This window comes from Sceloporus occidentalis, unplaced genomic scaffold (genome assembly GCF_023333645.1).
Source record: "Sceloporus occidentalis isolate IW3139 unplaced genomic scaffold, rSceOcc1.0.p SCAF_4, whole genome shotgun sequence".
Lineage (NCBI taxonomy): Eukaryota > Metazoa > Chordata > Lepidosauria > Squamata > Phrynosomatidae > Sceloporus > Sceloporus occidentalis.
In genome coordinates, this window is record NW_028316984.1 from 3625948 (window position 1) to 3643606 (window position 17659).

Sequence of the window (17659 nt, forward strand, 5' to 3'; positions counted from 1 at the left end):
TATACTGCTTATCAGTGAACTAGCACCCTCTAAGCAGTTTACAATGTGTAAGCTAATTGCCTCCAACAAGCTGGATACTCATTTTACCGACCTATGGAAGGATGCCAGGCTGAGTCGACCCTGGAATCCTGCCTGGGATTAAACTCACAATGTTGTGGCTGCAGTATTGGCATTTGGCTGCACCACCATGGCTCCCTTGCCACCAGGGTGGCCTAAGGAGAGTGTAAGAAGAAGAGGGAGCCACTGCACTTGTAGTTGCTGGGGAGCACCTGGGTAGGTTGGAAATGACATTGAGGAGCAATGGGGGGGGGGGGGGGGCAGATGCTGTGTGTGTGTGTATTTATATAAGGAGGTGGGGAAACTGCAACCTCTGGGCTGCCTGTGACCCTACCTCCAGGGCCATATTTGTGGCTCCCAGGATTCTCCATTTTTTTAAAAAAGTTTTAAACAAGTAAGGGCTTTATCAATCCCCCTATTCTCCAAAATACCTCCAGAGGATGTTGGGGCAATTTTGCCACATTTTTGCCCCCCCCCCCCCCCCCCGGAGAGGGATTTCTTCCCAGAGGGATGTTGGGCTCATTTGAAGGCCAAATAAATGACCCTGAATTGCCACTTTGGAATGTGCAGAGGAGCAGTCCCCCCCCCCCCCGCCAACAATCAAGGTGGCTGCTTGGTTGTTATTGGTGAGATGAAATGCAGTTTTGTGTTCTTTGTGTCCTTAGATTATGTGCTTTCCTCTTATCTGACAATTTTTCCATTTGGTGATTACATTTTGGCAATGTGAAGTAATGAAACTGAGAAAGGCAAAGAGGAGTCATAATGCTAGAATTTGCCAGAATTTTTTTTTTACATCTTTGTCTCAAAAGAGCTACAAGATCCCTTGTATCTTTTAAGCCACCCTCTAGTTATGGATGATGACAGGTTTCCATGTGATCTTCCTTACAAAAAAGACAAGTGAATGCTGTGCTTTCCCCAACCCACGCTTTTTACATCCAAACAATGACACTTTTAGTGGGCCAACCAAAATGCACAATTACAGGTTGCAAGCTTTTGAAGTCACACTGGCTTCATCCGGCACACAGGAGAAAGTAATTGAAGATCTTAGTGATAAGCCTGCATTTTCTGTTTCTAGTCTTAGTTCAGATGGTACACAGGGCTATCTTCAGGCTGGCTCTTCCCCCTTTGGCCATGTGGTCACTGGTAGATTTCAAAGTCAAGGAAATTTAATGTCCATTAGCAATTCAAGGAAGATGTTTCCTTGGAATCCAGCATGCCTCTTTCCTTTGTGAAGCCACAGGCTCTTATGTAGGTAGAGACCCCTGAAATTCTCAAGAGGTCTTCATGTTTTGCATCAGGAAAACTTTAGGTGGTCTAGACGTAAAGCATGCCAATCAATCCCAATATTAGAAAAAAATTGTGTTACCTTTGTTGGAGGCAGAAGCCTCAGATGGCAAGGTCCCAGTGCACTGGCTCTCTCTTTAAAATTCCCCTATGACAGCTAAAATACGGTATCTTGAAATCCAAAAAATATCTAGGGGTAGCCATGTTTGTCATACAGCAAATCCAATAACATCCAAACAATGATACCTTTATTGGACCAACCAAAATGCACAATTACATGTTGCAAGCTTTAATTCCCTGTCCTCAGATTAGTTTTTAGTGAATGTGGAATGTGTTTTTCAATGAAAATGTTGAGCAGCACACCCATATGTTATGGGGAAGTACAACTCAAGAGTGGAGGCCACTGGACTGGTGCAGGTCACTGAAAAGGAAAGAAACAGTTGTAGCCACCAGACACAAATGTGTTGCCAGTCCCAAACACATTAAGAAAATAATGCCTCTCCCGCATGTCAGCCTGAGAAGCACTGCAATGGGAAACTCCTTTGTGAGTAAAAGCATGTATCATGTGGGACATAAGAGGCAGTACTCTCTCCTTTTTAAGTGCTGTACTTTTCTTAGATGTTTGGCAAAAGGTGGTTGGAAGAAAGTGGTCTGCTTTCTAAGGAGGTGCACATGATTTTGTTCCTTGTTCAGTGCTTGGTTAGGGCTCTAGTCACTGCAGAATTATGACTGAAGTCAGGTTCCATAGAAAAGGCCCATCTTTTCCAAGATCAATCTTTTGAGGTTTTCTCCTGTATATATATAAATAAACTCTTAGCACCCTTTGCAAAGAGGTAATACCACCAGAATATCTTTGAGACAAATGCATATTTTCTGCTTCTTGTTCCTGCACTCTGCACTGTGAGCACTGTCTCTTTAGTAGCAAGGCACCTCCCCTGTGAAGTACCAGTTTCCCAGCTGGGAAGAAGGAGGCTTGTGAGGCATACTTTGGCCTGTTACAGACTGCCAAAATAAAGCTGCTTCGGGTCTCTTTGGAGGTATGCTGTTTAAATGATGCATGCATCCTAAGAATCCGGAAGCTGCACCAAAGCTGCACTCCAGTGCTCAGGAATGGAGTGTGGCTTTGGCGCGACCTCCGGACTCTTAGGACCCATGCATCATTTAAATAGCATACCTCCAAAGATGATTCAAAGCAGCTTTATTTTGGCAGTCTGTCTCATTTGAACTCTGGATTTTGCTGTATTGAGGTGCTCACCTAAAGCTCTCACAGGTACTGTACCATTTCTACTGCCACTCTGTAGTGTTAAAGCACATTTCCAGTGAGCCTTTATTCAGAGCCACTATTCTAGAAGGAGAGAGGAAAGTAGAAGATCAATGATAAAACATAATTTGTAGCCTTTTAGATTCCATGCCTTAGGATAGCCTTCCCAAACCTGGCAGTTTCCAGATGTGTTGTACTACACATCCCACCATCTCTAGAGAACATTAGGTTGTAATATTTGTAGTGCAAGATATCTCAAAACAGGTTAGGGAAGGTCAGTGAAGCCAAGATACAGTAGGATCACTAGGTAAAAGGTAAAGGTTTTCCCTTTGACAAGGTTGTCAAGTTGTGTCCAACTGTAGGTGACGGTGCTCATTTCCTTTACTAAGCCAAGGGAGCCAGCATTGTCAAAGACAACTCTTGTGGGCTCATGTGGCCAGCATGCCTGCACAGAACACTGTTACCTTCCTACCAAAGTGGTACCAATTTATATATTTGCATTTTGCATGCTTTTGAACTGTTAGGTTGGTAGAAACTGGGACTAATGATGGGAATCCACGCCATCACACAGTACTTGGATGTTGAGCTCCTGACTGACCGATCTTGCAGTCATCACAGTCAGTATCTTAACTATTCAGTCACCAGTAGGATCATTGCTGGAGTATAAATATCTGCCAGCATATTTATGGGTGTTCTTTCTTCACTCCCAGATGTGTAAGGGCAAGCACATGGCTCCCAGGTGCAGCTGCATTTCCTAATCTTTGATTGGCTATAGGTGTTCCTTTGTGTTCCTTGTGCACCCGAGTAAGAAGGAGCAGTAGTCACCTCCTGAAAAAAGTGGAGGCTGCACCTTCTCCAGATGTGTTCCTCTACATCTAGTCAGTGACTGAGGGCTGACCTGATCCAAGAAGCAATCTGGATACTCTTGTATACCTGGGGCAAAAACTGTGTCTCTTTCTGCAACATTCCCCAAAGCACTTATGTTGTCATAGCTAGGGGTTATTGCCATCTTAAGCCATCAACAGGATTCTGGTTCAAAGGTTTTCAAAGAGCCATTTTAAAGTAGCAAACAACAAACTGAGCCAATGGCATCAAAAGAGTCAACCACAGTCACATATGCCATTTCCACCCTAAAATGTAATCTTCCCTATAATTTCTTTTAAATAACATCAATTAACTTAGTGCATTAAACGTCATGTGATTAAAATACCACTTGCAGTATATTGATGTTCCAGCCTCTGTTTGGGAGATTGTATACAAGAAATGTGGCATACAAGTGGTTTAGAAAGAAAGAAAGAAAAATCTGAAAGAAGACATTTGCCAAAAAGCAACCTTCTTGCAGGTTTTAGAAACACTGATTGAAAATAAAAGGACTGTAATGAGACACATGCCACAGAAAAGTAGTAGTAGGACAAGTAGTATCAAATTCTTGTTTTTCACGTGCTCCAACTTATGGTTACCCTACCACAGGGTTTTCTTGGCAAGATGTATTCTGAGGGGGTTTGCTGTTGCATTCCTCTGAGGTTGAGAGAATGTGACTTGCTCAAGTTCACCCAGTGGGTCTCCTTGACTGAGTAAGGATTCAAACCCTTGTCTCCTGCTATCCTACTCCAACACTCAAAGCAGTACTCTATGCAGTTAATTGAAAACAACCTGTTTACTTTCCCCATGACCTGCTCTTCAGAAAGAACAGACTGTTTGTTCCTTTTAAGATAAATAAAATGCCATTGTTTGTTTTCTGTGTAGGTTTTGTAGCAACAAAACACTAGAAAAAATGTTTTGGAGGATAACAATATTTTGGACCCTTGTGATTATCGGAAGGTCTTCACAGAGCTCATTCATTCACCCATCTGTGAGTAAATTTCACTATATATAGCTGGCTTGTCTGAGGACCAGGAACCTCCAAAGAATGAGATAAGCAAGATCATCCTATGAAAATTGCAGTGTCTTTAAGGACATGGTGTCTCCTCCAGCTCAGTTGTAGAGTTCATTTATTGCATAATGTGATAAATAGCGATGGACAAGAGTGAGCCTCTGACTTGTTTCCCCCTCCTACTCTGAAGAGAAGATCTCATGTGATACGAAGTCCATCTGGGCACACTTACCAATGCACAGGGGCAAATTTCTCAATTTGTTTAGAGCCCCACATGCATGGGAACACAGGTGTAGATCCTGCAGCACTCTATGTGCTTCAAGTGCATACACAAGCCATGCACATGGCAAGTATCTGAATCAGTTCTGGCTCAGCAGCCTCTCTGTGGCCTGTTACAGACAGCCAAAATAAAGCTGCTTCGAATCACAGTGGAGGTATGGTGTTTCAATGATGCATGCGTCCTAAAAGTCCAGAAGTTGCACCAAAGCCATGCTCCAGCCCTAAGGACTGGAGCGTGGCTTTGGTGAGGCTTCTGGACTCTTAGGACGCATGCATCATTGAAACACCATACCCCCACTGTGACTCGAAGCAGCTTTATTTTGGCTGTCTGTAACCGGCCTGTGATACTTTCAGGATTAGGTACCAAGTGTGTAAAGCCAGAGGCTGTGGCTTCCAGAGAGGCTTGTGTCTTGGCACTTCTTGAGTATGCCCGTGTGTTCTTCTTCTCTGTCTCTTCTCTCCCGAAAGCTAGTTAGGAGGTTAGCCTCACCAGTTCACATCATAATTCAGAGCAACAGTTTATTATAACCTATATAGAAACAAACATTTTACGTTTAAGAACTTCAGACTATGTAAAGATAACGTCACCAATTGTACAAATATGTTTTTTGGACTTAGCACAGCACAGCTTTGTACAACATTGCAACAACTAAAGGACTTAAAACTTCAAAACGAATTATCATATCCAAGGATATCTAAAAAATAATGTATAACAAAGGAACCCGATTATCTTTAGGCATTCTTTTCTCAGCTCTCCACCTGTAGTTATCTTCATACGTTTAGGAACCATGAAAAAGCAGGAATTAATTCCTCAGAGGTTATGGCCCTAGCAAATGGAGTCTCATAGGACTTTATCACACTGGGGTTTTTGAGCTCAGAAGTAGGGTGAGTGCAAATTGAGGGATGCGGATTCACGTTTGAATGTTCATGTATTTTCACACCTGGTTGCTTTCAATGGGGCCCCCTTTTGTGGGGCTTCTGCGGGGTTTCCGAACTGAATCCTTCCTGGCTCCTTATTTTGGCGAGTGCGCTAAATAAATGGATTGACGGGATTCGCATTGAGGCTGGGTTCAAACTCACTGGGGATTGGTCTGGTGTGGAATTCCAATCTGCTGATGCTCTTGAACACCATCGCAAGACCCCCGGGTTGCAAATCTCCCATGATACCCTGCTGGCATTTTGCCCCATTTGCTTCCGGTGGCCCTTTCCGCTTTAAGGGCAACCGGGGCTCCATTGGAGCTCTCCCTCTCCTTCCCCGCTGCACCTTCTGCCAGTCAGCGCTCTCTCTCTCCCTCCCTCCCTGCCCCCCCTCTCTCTCTCTCACACACACACTCACATATATACATACACATCAGTCAGGGGGTGATGGGATAGGTGGCTGGGGCCAGGATCAGGAGGCAGAGGCAGTCAGGGGATGATGGGATAGGTGACTGGGGCCAGGATTGGGAGGCAGAGGTAGTCAGGGGATGATGGGATAGGTCACTGGGGCCAGGATCAGGAGGCAGAGGCAGTCAGGGGGTGATGGGATAGGTGGCTGGGGCCAGGATCGGGAGGCAGAGACAGTCAGGGGGTGATGGGGTAGGTCACTGGGGCCAGGATCGGGAGGCAGGGGCAGTCAGGGGATGATGGGATAGGTCGCTGGGGCCAGGAGATGATGGGTTAGGTGGCAGAGGGGGCAAGATGGGGATGCAGGAGCAGTCAGGGGATGATGGGTTAGGTGTCAGGGTGAAGGAAGGGAGCAGATCGGGGTCTAGGAGGATGCAGGGGATTATGTGACAAGAGGATATATATAGATATAAGTTGCTGAAATAGATGAGGGGAATGACAAGAGGATAGATATAGATGTGGATGAAATGGAAGGGGGCTCTGACATGGAGGACGTTTTGAATTTGGCTACCAGGGATGGGAAAATAAAAGGGAGGAAGAAAGGGGCAGCTGTCATTCCCATGAAAGTGGAGCCAGGCTCCCTTCTTCACCTCGGAAGTGCAAAGGTTCAGGATGCCTTCAGGGCCCCACTGAGCATGTGCAAGGGTCCCAATTCGAATCGTTGAATCACCATGGTATGCACTGGTGTGGAAATACAATTTGCACTCACTGCACTTTGCCTGAATCCGCATCACGTGACTTCCTTGGATTCGATTCCCCCTCAGTTTGGAAGGGCAACGGAACAGCAACCAGGTGTGATAAAACAGCCACGTTATAACGTCAATTCGAATCATTCGACCCGCACTCACCCCTGATCTTAGCTCCAATAACCTTAGTGTGATAAGGTCTATAGGCTTTCTGAGCATAAAGTTGTACACTCCAACTCTCCAGACTTTTAATGCATCGCAAATAAATGTGTCTAGCTCTTCTGTGCCCTTCCCCATTTTTATTAATTGTAACTATTTTACTTTAATGTTAGGGGGAAATGCCTTTCTTTCAGATTCACAGTAAAGTTGGCAGAGGAGAGGAGAACAGACAAGGAGAATTCTACAAGCAGAAATGGCAGGGTATGTTGTTAGCTGTTAACAGCATGTTTTTGTTGCAAGTGGAAGTTTTTTTTAGTTGCACAGCCATTTGAATTTTACCTTCCTTGCACTATGTGCATAGCAGATAGGTTATTTGAATCATTTGACATGAGCAGAAGCCACTGCTTTCATTATCAGAGAGTTGATGATAATGGAATTAAAGGGCAGGAATGGAATTCAGGCAGAGGGAAGAAGCTGCCAGGCTGAGTAGAGTGACCATGCAATCTGCTCACCTGCATTTGCCAAACTTGGTGTTCCAGTTCTCTGCACAATAGCTTTCTCTCCAGCACAGTTGTTGAATAGTAGGTCCTGAGTACTTTCATTGCCTCCACAGCAAGGTGTGCAGCAAAAGAACCATACTTGATTCATCTTTCTGATGCTGTAATTTGGTACTAGCAAAAGCAGCATTTAAGCTGCTTTGTGGCCTGGGCAAACCATTGTTAGTTGTGGTTAGAATATAAACTGTAAAGCAGAAATATGTGCACACATAATTTGAATTTGGTTTTCATTCCATGTGTGACATAGCATAAACTGTGTGTAAGGGCATGCACCAAGATCGCGCCTGGGCAGCAAAACTAGGACTTGGAGCATGTAAATGCTCAGCCCTAGTTTGCTCTCCGTCCAAGGAATTTGGTTTTCATTCCATGTCCGACAAAGTAGGCATTGAAGTAGAGCCAAAGATCAGAGACAAACAAAAGTGTAGGCCAGATGTGTCTCTGTGTTTAGGATTGCCAGAGTAAAAACTGTAAATGGCTCCTGCACATTTAATGGTTGTGTAGAAGAGGAAATTTCAGCAGGTGTGTAGTGGGCAGTCCCTGCTGAAATTCCATCTTCTGTACAACCATTAAAGTTACAGGAGCCCTCTCCAGTTTTCAGTCTGGCAACTCTGTGTGTATATGAGGAGCCTTCCACACTCTGGATAAAGAGCAGTATTGTCAAACAAAGGCCCAGTACAAACCACCGATTTGTGGCGGCCTGGGGACAATTCTAGGTTTCTGGAGCGCGCAACATCCGCACGCTACGGACCCCTAGCATGTATGGATGATGACATCTTTATGCGGCACCATCCATATGAGGCGTGAGTGCATGAAGCAAACATGGCGCTGCGTCTGCACCTCTGGGCTCCGCGCTTTTGTCATGGAGTGTCAGTGCACCAACGGCTCCATGATGATGGCATCTGTGTGCACCAAGAAGAACCTGTTTTTTTCTGGGTTCTTTTTGGTCTGGAGGGACACCTTGTGGTTTGGCTGCTGCAGCATCCCTCCTGAGGAAAACTGGGTGCCTCCAGCCCACCTTTTCGGGGCAGTATGTACCATGCCAAAGTTTCCTAATTCCTGATTCTGAGGCTGTCTTGCATGTAAACATACAAATGGTTTGTGAGAAAGAAATGATCAATTGTAACATGTTGTGATATGCCACTGTTTTTCAGCTGTTGCATTAGACACCTCACCTGAAGAACATAATTTTGTGATTGAGATAAGCTTTGCAGATTCTACACTTCAGGAAACCCTCAGAAGTTATTTAAACAACCTTAGTTTTCCACTTTTGGCAAACATGTCTGATTCAGCTGTGAAGATTTCAAGTATAAATATTACCACAGGTGAGTGGTCTGTCATTAGTCCTTGCTTCATTTGTTTTATCCAGATTTAGTTTTGTCTAGGAAAGATGATGATGGAGAATTTTTCAGACATACTTCCCTACAGGCATTCTCCATGTGTCGACAACGGACTAGAAGATACATTTCTAGATTCAGTAGCCTGAACATATAAAATCTGGTCAGCCCAACAATTGGCTAGTTACAAATTACATATAATACACATGGGTGTAAATCTTAAGAATATGTGCAGAGAATGCCTGTATGGTGAAGCAATAAAGTACAAGAAGCCCACCTTCCATGAATCAGGAGAGCTATTCTTCAAAACGCTACCATTTATCAATATTTGCTGAGGCCTAAAAGTTTTCCTCAAGTTACCCTGAGAAAAGGAAGTCTGCTGACAACAAAAAAGCCTATTATGATTTGTTGTAATTTGACCCGGCATACAATTTGGTGTGCTTTTATGTTTCAGAAAACTGCAGCACTATCTCACAACATATTTCCTTTTCCCTTAACTGTCTGGCATGATCTGACATAGTGGGGCAGAATTTCTCCTGGATGCTACAAAAGGGTAGTTACATGTTTGGGAGAGTTAATTCTGAGCAGGAAATAAGCACTAACATGAAGTATTTCCACAGCAGTTCTACAGGGGATTTACTCTGCGGGAGGAAGCGTCTGCTTCCAGAAACAACTAGTTGTGTTTATACATTTATTCACCCCATTTTCCTAAACGCTATCATGGTAATTTCACTGAGGGACTTTTTTGTCTACTATAAAAGAAAAGTAAGTTCTTTGATAGTCCAGGCTATAGTGTAGCTTTTTTGTTTTTCAGAATGAAATGTGCAGTTGTATATGCTGTTCTCAAAAACTAGACATACAACTGCATGGAGGGTGTGGAGAACCCAGTAATCCAGTTGTGGGCATTCCTCCTTGGGATACATTTAGCCTTTCTGAAAACCACTTCACACACAAAGTAGTATATTTTATTTTATTTTTTATTGATTCTGCTGGTAACAGAGAGTCATTTACCTGCAGTATAGGGTAAAGAGGGCTCTTGGTCCTATTAGCAATAGCAAGTAGCAATAGCAAGTACATTTCTATACTGCTTATCAGTGCACTTAAGCACTCCCTAAGCGGTTTACAAAGTATAAGCTAATTGTCCCCAACAAGCTGGATACTCATTTTAGCGAAGGATGCAAGCCTGAGTCGAACTTGAGCCCCTTGGCTAGGATTGAACTTGCAACCTTATGGTTTTGAGTGAGTGGCTGCAGTACAGGCATTTAACCACTACGCCACTGGGGCTCCTTTTTAGCATAAAAAACAATGTTTTAATTGTGTGGCATTTTCCAGTATCAATGAGAATTTCAGTATACCATGGAGTATAAAAACTCTCCATGTCCAGAGAAGTGTTTGTGTATGCAGAATCACGTTCTACCCAGACAGCCAGAGCCAGAAAGCACACGGTGGAATGAATATAAAAGAAAACCAGACAAAGTATGTTTTTGTCTTACTGGTATGTCATCACCCCAATGAATCCAATTTGTCCCTGCAGAAGAAATTCTGTTTTCCTTCAAATGGGACCAACCAGAGGATACTACTTCTACTTTTCTTCATCATGATTTGCCAAAAAAGGGGCAGGGAACTGGGACCAAAATGTCTCTAATGACAAAAAAATCAATAGATTTGTTTGGACATAAGTTTCAGCCATGTTTTTCTTTATAGAAAAAATATAAATAGCAGTGGTTAAAATTTAGGGACATTGTTTACAACTACAAATACAGGGTCTTGTAGAAATTTAACCTCCACACTTAGATTGTTCAACATTTTATTGTGTTATGTCCTGCAAATGAAATCCATTTAATTAGCATTGTTACCACTTGATGCAAATAATAATAATAATAATAATAATAATAATATAATTTATTTCTTACCTGCCTCTCCCCATGGATTGAGATGAGGGACAACAATTAACAGCAAACAACATCAGTTAAAACACACATCAGTTTAAAAGGACAAATAAGATGTACACGTTTTAAAACAATCCACATTTAAAATTCCTAATTTAAAATTCACAATTTAAAAATCATCTGGATAAACATGCCAGAACAGGTTTATTCAGGCAGCATATTCAGCTGTCAAATCTCTTCTGGCAGGTCATTCCACAGTCTAGGGGCAGCTGAAGAAAAAGTCCTCCATCTGACAATTGCCAGCTTAGTCTGGGCTGACTGGAGCAAATGCCTGCCAGAGAACCTAGCATAGGGGGTGGATTATATGGGAGGAGGCAATCTTGTAGGCAACCTGGACCCAAACCATGTAGGGCTTTTAAGGTAATAATTAACACTTTGTACTTTGCCCAGAAATTATTTGGAAGTCAGTGAAGCGAATTCAATACTGATGTACTCTGATTACTCCTGGATGTCCCATTAATCGATTTGGCTGGTGTGTTTTGAACTAGCTGAAGGTTCAGAACTTGGTACAGAGGTAGTCAAGAGTACAATGCATTGCATGTATAGGATAGTTGATACTGAGAAGATGCAAAATATGTTATTGTGGCAAAACTGTTATGTAAACAAAAATAAGCTGGCACTTATTTGATGTCTAAGTTTTAAACCCACCCCCACCCCCACCCACCCCAGTTAATATTTGGTAGTGGCACCTTTGGATTTGTAATCAAAGGAGTGTTCATTTTATTTTATTTTTATTGGTTTTTAAAATTAAATATAACAAGGTAATCGTTGGGACAATGGATTTGAAAAGAGACTAATTGAGATAAAGTACTACAAATAAGGCTTTATGTATAAATACTTAAAAGGGTAACAAAAATATATGCAACAGAATCATGCAAAGCCCATGTATATAAAAGGATCCAAAATAAAGCATAATAGTAATGGCAAACCTAATAATAACTAATAGCAAATAATAATACAAAAGTATAATGCAACAGAAAAGAAGGCTAAGAATAGAGTGAGAAAAAGAGGGAGAGAGAAAGGCTCACTATAAAGCTAGCCTTATTAAGGCTCAAAAGTTGATTACAGCTATGCATATATAGCCATAGGTCATCTGTGTTCTCAGTAGCTCACCATTAACCCTGTAATGGCTATTAACCCTATAATGGCTTAAGTGTAGAGCTTGTTACTATCCCAACAGCAATTATACCACACAACCAGAATTACACAGCTTCTCAGATCCATAGATTACAAATAACAATACTATATAATACTTCCTTCTTCAGAAGATCTAGCACATAGTAGATCTATCAAGCCTGCACTTCTTTTTCACTACTCTTTTCTCTGTCTTTGTATAAATTTTCTCTTCTGCCATTTTATACTTCCTTCGGAAATATTTGGTCAATTCTAATTAGTATATATCTTAATCAAAGGAGTGGTTTTGAATGTGAAACAGAGAAGCAAGCCTCTTTATTGCAACTCTTCTACTCTATCTCTTCACAATTAACTCATCCACATATGGGGGTAGGATGGGATGTAGCCTAACTTTTTCCAGCTACAAAGACAATTCCTCTTTAGTTTCTCCAAGCAAAAAAATTTAGATGTGTGACTCCAGCACCATAACTTTCCTCATCCCTGCATGCTTTTTTGACCTAGGGATTTCAAACGGTTGTTGTGGTTGTTGTTAACTTATGGCAAAACTAGGGCCGCTATCACATGGAGCAGGGGTCGGCAACCTACGGCCCGCGGGCCGGATCCGGCCCGCGGAGGCCTTTCTGCCGGCCCCCGCGCAGTCCTGCCGCCGATTGCTGCCATTTTCGCGCCGCTCCGGGCGCCATTTTATTTTTCAAAATGGCGGCCAAAGTCTCGTGCGACCTTTCACCGCCATTTTGATAAACAAAATGGAGGCGGAGGAGGAAGAGGAGGGCCGCGCGGCCTGGGGTGGAGGAGGCAAAGGATGAAGACCGGCGCCGCCCTCCCCTACCTCCCTGCGGGGCTCTGCGCGGCTGCGCGGGGCCCTGCGCGGCCCTCCCCACCTCCCTGCGGGGCTCCGCGGGGCCATCCCCGCCTCCCCGCGGGGCTCCGCGGGGCCATCCCTACCTCCCCGCGGGGCTCTGTGCAGCTCCGCGCAGCCCTCCCCCCTCCCCGCGGGGCTTCATGCAGCCCCGCGCTGCCCACCTCCTCCTCTGTCTCCTCTGTCCTGGCCCCAGGCCGCGCGGCGCATGGAGGAGGGGGAGGAGAAGAAAGAAGAGGAGGAGGAAGAGGAGGGAGGAAGAGCAGGAGGAGGCAGCAGCAGGAGGAAGAGGAGATGGGGGCAGCAGGAGGAGGAAGAGGAGAGAGGAAGAGCAGGAGGAGGAAGAGGAGAGAGGAAGAGTTGATGGGGGCAGCAGGAGGAGGAAGAGGAGAGAGGAAGAGCAGGAGGAGGAAGAGGAGAAGGTGGTGAGTGGCCAGAGGCCACATGGGTTTTTTTGTTTTATTTTGCATTCTTTTTAATTGCTAACAAGTCTCCCTTGCTTTGACAATGATAGTGTGGTGGTGATGGTGATGAGTCAGCTTGAGAAGCATGCAACTACTGTTTCAGAAGCTGAGAGAGTGTGACCTTGCAAAGTGTGTTTTGTGTGCTTTTAATGCTAACAAGTCTCCCTTGCTTTGACAATGATAGTGTGGTGGTGATGGTGATGAGTCAGCTTGAGAGGCATGGAGGCACTGTTTCTGAAGCCAAGAGAGTGTCACCTTCCAAAGTGTGTTTTGTGTGCTTTTAATGCTAACAAGTCTCCCTTGCTTTGACAATGATAGTGTGGTGGTGATGGTGATGAGTCAGCTTGAGAAGCATGCAACTACTGTTTCAGAAGCTGAGAGAGTGTGACCTTGCAAAGTGTGTTTTGTGTGCTTTTAATGCTAACAAGTCTCCCTTGCTTTGACAATGATAGTGTGGTGATGATGATGATGATGATGTTGATGATGATAATGATATGAGGCAGCTTGAGAGGCATGCACGCACTGTTTCTGAAGCCAAGAGAGTGTGACTTTCCAAAGTGCCTTTTCTCTGTGTTTTTGGTTCTTTAATGGTGATATTGATATCAGAAAGCCTCTGAGGCAAGGCCAATGTAAATTGCTGTGATTTTTACAAACCCATGCGCAGTGAAGAAAAACCAAAGTCCCTTGACCAAGTACACATTTCTGAGAAGTACACTTGGTCCAAGAACGGTGAAACCACCTTGACATGTTCAATATGCATAGCCATGTTAAACCATGCTAAGTGTTAAACCCAAGGGGTTTGGTTATGGAATAAGCCTCTGAAATATGCAAGAGGCCATGTTAAGTAAAGCCATGTGAAATGCACAACTGTGCTGTGGTGTGTTTTGGAATGCAGGTTGGGGGTGTTTGTCCAGAAAGGGACCGAGGAGGAGAGGGCGGGCACATGCCTCCTCCTCCTTGCAGGGCTTCGGTGGAGGCTCCGCCCCGGAGGGTGGCTCCGCCCCAGAGGGTGGCTCCGCCCTGGTGGGTGGAAGCTCCGCCCCCAGCATGCAGCCCCGCCCTGGAGGGTGGAAGCTCCACCCCCCGGCTTCGGCCCCCCGACTTGTCTGAGGGACACCAACCTGGCCCCCAGCTCCAAAAGGTTGCCTACCCCTGACATGGAGGCTTATCGTCAGCAAAATGTTCCTGAAGTGTTCCTGAAGCAAGATGGTGGGATAGCCAGTCGCACTTCTTAATCATCATTGAGGCATCCCGCTTCTCTCCTGTTGTCAAAGTGTTTGCGGAGCAGTGATTTCTTGAATAATGGGAATTTCTGTTATTCAAGAAATGGCTGCTCCGCAAATGCTTTGACAACAGGAGAGAAGCAGGACACCTCAATGACGATTAAGAAGTGTGACTGGTTATCTCACCATCGTGCTTCAAGAACACTTCAGGGACACTTCAGGGATGTTTTGCTGACATTTTAGCAACAGTAGATGCCTCCGTGTGAAAAAGTCCTATGAATGAGAAAGAGAATGAGAGTTGTGCAAACTCAGGGCTGTGGCTTCCTTGACTGATGTATTTTGATTTACTTTCTTGATGTATTTTGGCCCTTTTGGTTGGTAACTTGGAGTGTCTCTGTATTATTTTTGTACCCCAAAATTCACTCCAGGCTGGTTGGGTGCTGTTTGCACTCTACATAGTCCAAAAACTCAAAATTGGGTACGGGCTGTTTACACAACTCCCAGACCAAATTCAGGGTTTCCACCCCTTGTCCCACATTAAAAAGACTTACCTTTTGCCCACGTTTTCCAGAAAACCCAGAGCAAAATGCACCAACGGGTGGTTGCCATCCCATATAGGCACTATGAATGTCCCTGCTGAGTTGTATTGCAGGCATGAGTGCCTTATTCTGACCCAGAGGTGTCCTGATGCTACGTGTCACCCAGTCCAGGGCTGGCCTGCTGAGGGAGTGAGGGTGGAGGTGACATGCTGGTCTTTCAGGCTTCGCTGCAGCAAATGCCCATCCTCCTCCTCCTCCATCTGTCAGAATCCACCTTCAGTCAAGCATTCAGGGTGTACTCTGCCATGTAGATAGATAGGCAGGTAGATAGATAGATGTATAGATAGATAGATAGATAGATAGATAGAGGGACGGATAGATAGATAGAGGGACGGATAGATAGATAGATAGATAGATAGATAGATAGATAGATAGACAGACAGACAGTAACGTTGAGAATAGGGGGGGATGCTGCCATGGGGACTAAGCCGGATGGTCACGTAGGGCATGGCAGTTAGGCAGTTTATGAGGGGTTGTTGGGAATCTGAAACCAAACCGGTATACAGCCTTAGATCTCTACTTGGTAGAAGAGCCAGGAACCAAACGATCAAACCCCCCTTCCTTTCCTCCTACAGATCAAAGGGAGGGATGCTACATCAAAGGCAGAAGAGTAGGGTACCAACTCAAAGGGAGGGGTTTGGGGAATTTTAAGGTTCTGACTCTATTTGGGGCCCTCAGTTTCGACAAAGATGTGGCAAGAATACTTACTTCCAAGTTCTTCAATAAATTTTCTGTATTACCTGAAGTTTGTCGTGGATTTTTGGTCAGAGTATTTCCAAAGTCTCACACCATCCTCGGCTTCCTCTCCAGAGAGAAAGCTTATAGCTGGAGGAGGAGGGGTGCATGCACACCCTGGGCTACCTCTCCAGGGAAAAAGCTCAGGATGGAGAAGCCTGCAAGGGTGTGCACACTCTCCTCCTGCTCCTCCTGTGTCCTGGACGTTTCCTTGGAGAAGAAGCATGGGGCCGGAGCAGCCAGGAAGGGGGAAGGGGGGACAACCAGGTGTCACCTCTCTTCTGTGTGTCACCCAGTGCAGTCCGCAGCCTCCCAGTGATGCCATTGTTCTGACCTCAGAGGGACTCATACCTACAACAGTGGTGTCACATGGGAAGGCAGCTGCCCTTCATTGCTGCATTTTGGTTAAGGGAGATTCAGGTGAAATTTGGGGCCAGAATACTCCAAAGCAGCCTGGAGTATTCTGTCAAATGCAGATGAGCCCTTGGTTTAATAAAAGTATCACCATAAGATGGGTTTGAATTTTGTTTTACAGTCAACATGGCTATTCTTGCAATGTTTCATTGTGTTCATATAAATGCAACTGAATAAATATATGTTTCCAGATATGAATGAATTCGGGTAAACTATTGTAAATTCAACCCACTTTGAATATAAAATAATATGTATTTAGAAACTACAATTTTTGCTTTCAGAATATTAGATTTTTAGAAGTTCCTCAAATTATCCTAGATCAGAAGTGGGCAAAGTGTGGCCCTCCAGATATTGTTTGACAACAACTCCCAGCATTCCTCAGCACTGGTTATTCTGGCTATGAGCAGAAGATGCATTGGAGGAAATAGATTTAAGTCTATGAAAGCTCATGCTACTAGCTTCTTTCTTTCAGTTAATCTCAAATGTGCTCCAAGATCCCTTTGCATACTCATTTTCCAGATTAACATGGCTATGTCTCTGAATTTTTCCACAGTAGAGTAAATACAGTAACTTAAATGGGCTGTGGTCAGCAAAATATGATGCTTCACCTGAAGTGCTTTTGTTTTCTACATTAGTGTGCAACTCAACTGTCAGTAATACTGCACATTGTTACTGTGCACATGGTTATGGATGGTCTGCCAACGCATGCAAAGCTAATCCGGCCTGTTCCGATACCACAGAAATTGCAGAAGGCAAGAGCTGCAAATGCCTTGCGGTGATGCCTTCTCAGAGGGCCTACTGTCTGCCTCAGTCTGCAGGTAAGAGAGAGTGGGAACCAATGTTCTGACTACCAGTCCAAACTTGCCATTTCCAAGTATGTCCATGATTTCTTGTGGATCGGGTTGGGCAATTGTTGGAGGAGAATCCATTTTTAATTTGATAATATGTTTGATAAAGCATTTGGTAACCGCCACATAGATTTCCTCTCACATGAGGGTGAGAGGAAACAGATTTAAATGGCCTGTGACATGCCCTTAGACTGGGTTTACTCATTTTAAATGATGTAGCCTCAGTGGATTGCATGGGTGATTTTATTTTTATTTTTAACTTAGGTGGATCTAGTATGGTAGACTACAGTTTGGTTTCTACAAATGCTTTTCAATTTGTTTGTTTGTTTATTTATTTATTGTATGGATTCCAGAACAGATAGTGACCATCAGCATTTAGCTCTTACCATATTTGTTCCAGAAAGAAATATATGGTAAACTCAAAATCATCTAATTTAATTGTTGATGGGCCACAGAAGGTGGTCAGCTGATCAATAGTGGGAAGTGGGATCGCAACAACAATTTATTTAAGAGCTGTAATAACATCTGAGCAACCTACTGTAACTACTATTGAGGCAT

At 44.1% G+C, this 17659-nt stretch overlaps 1 protein-coding gene across 5 annotated transcripts in view; it reads left to right on the forward strand.

The window, feature by feature from the left end:
- The window catches only part of LOC149313429 (adhesion G protein-coupled receptor F5-like), a 77457-nt gene that overhangs the window by 15038 nt on the left and 44760 nt on the right, over positions 1–17659 (forward strand). For 4 of the 5 annotated variants that reach the window (XR_016280825.1, XM_089519095.1, XM_089519098.1 and 1 more), the window contains exons 3-6: positions 4349–4454; positions 7159–7246; positions 8694–8864; positions 16889–17071. Coding sequence is in view for 4 of the 5 variants with exons in the window: in XM_089519095.1 (XP_089375221.1) it covers positions 4377–4454; positions 7159–7246; positions 8694–8864; positions 16889–17071 (520 nt within the window). In the remaining variant the exon portion in view is untranslated. The remainder of the gene's footprint in view (positions 1–4348; positions 4455–7158; positions 7247–8693; positions 8865–16888; positions 17072–17659) is intronic. The other variant, XM_089519097.1, reaches the window with a different exon arrangement.